At 36.1% G+C, this 1246-nt stretch overlaps 1 protein-coding gene across 1 annotated transcript in view; it reads right to left on the bottom strand.

Annotated features, from left to right (window-relative positions):
- The window catches only part of LOC119585681 (E3 ubiquitin-protein ligase TRIM23-like), an 8006-nt gene that overhangs the window by 3117 nt on the left and 3643 nt on the right, over positions 1-1246 (bottom strand). Inside the window, exons 3-6 of the mRNA XM_037934356.1 lie at positions 1053-1171; positions 731-872; positions 480-613; positions 21-129 (exon numbers count right to left, since the gene is read on the bottom strand). Coding sequence (XP_037790284.1) covers positions 21-129; positions 480-613; positions 731-872; positions 1053-1171 — 504 coding nt within the window. The remainder of the gene's footprint in view (positions 1-20; positions 130-479; positions 614-730; positions 873-1052; positions 1172-1246) is intronic.

The following is a 1246-nucleotide window of genomic DNA, read 5'->3' as shown; positions in this document are numbered from 1 at the left end:
TTTATGAAAAGAGAGCCTACCAAGTTTGTGTGCAGAGTCTGTCAACTCCTGAGCCACCCTCTTGATATGCTGTATGGCTGCACTGATAGTGGAGCGAATCCTCTCCGCTTCCTGCTCTAACAATACATGCTGCAAAAGAGGATATGATGAAATTCTATTCTATATCATTACTATTTGTAATTGAAATCATTACTTATCAACAAGCCTTCTAATATATTGCTGTAAATCTTTTAATCTATGGTATATCTAATCATTTCCCATGTTAATATTTAAGCATTCCTACTGTACTTTTGTATTCCCAGTTTTCTGAAATGTGATCTCCAACTACTGCCTTTGTTTCAACTTTATATCCTTTTTTAAGCAACTCAACTTCTGTTTCAATACTGCTATCAAAAATATGATTACTTCAAAACATTTTTAAAAATAAGTAACGACATGAAAAGTTACTATTTTTCTGGCCCCCATGGATACCAAGTTACCTTGTGTTTGGTGTGTTTGTAATCTTTGCAAATGAAGCACATCAAAGGGGCAGCTTGACACTCCTCCTCCAGACACACAAATTCCACTGGGTGAAACGAGTGGTCCACACATCTTGGTTTCTCACGCGGCTTCTCTGCAGTCATGGGAACAAACATTACATTGTGCTTGGTATTTCAACTTCTAATGAATATTGTACATATCAGAAAAGAAATTAGTTACTGTAATAACACCTTGTTCAAAAGTGACATACCTGATAAAGGAATGCGTTTATGCTTGTGTAATGTTCTCGTGGCATGGGTTCTTTCAGAGCATTCCAGGCAAAGATGAGATGCACACACTGTACAATAAAGTACTGCTAAGTGATCTTCATCTTCATCACAGGATATACCCAGCTGTACAAAAGAAAAAATATTTTTATAATATCTTTATCAGCTTGTCTTCTCCACAACAGAATTAGACTATTTCATATTCCCAGAAATATTACACCATATATAGTACTAAATCAGTAACATTTTAGTTTTTTTCATGGCAACTGTTATCTCCAAAATTATCCTCTGTATTATAAGACTTACCTCTTTCTGCTGTACTAGGACTTCTGGTAGGAGGACTGCATCTGACCGTGATAATGACAGTCTTTCTAGGAGTTCAAGTAGGGCAAAGTTTTTCTTGAGACCCCACACACCTGATGCACCTAATGAAACAAAATGAATGCTTGGGGAATCATTCCATCACTTCAGAGTATGGGCATATATATACATAGAAAATA

Source organism: Penaeus monodon, chromosome 20 (assembly GCF_015228065.2).
Source record: "Penaeus monodon isolate SGIC_2016 chromosome 20, NSTDA_Pmon_1, whole genome shotgun sequence".
Classification (NCBI taxonomy): domain Eukaryota; kingdom Metazoa; phylum Arthropoda; class Malacostraca; order Decapoda; family Penaeidae; genus Penaeus; species Penaeus monodon.
This window is presented reverse-complemented; position numbering and strand designations above follow the sequence as displayed.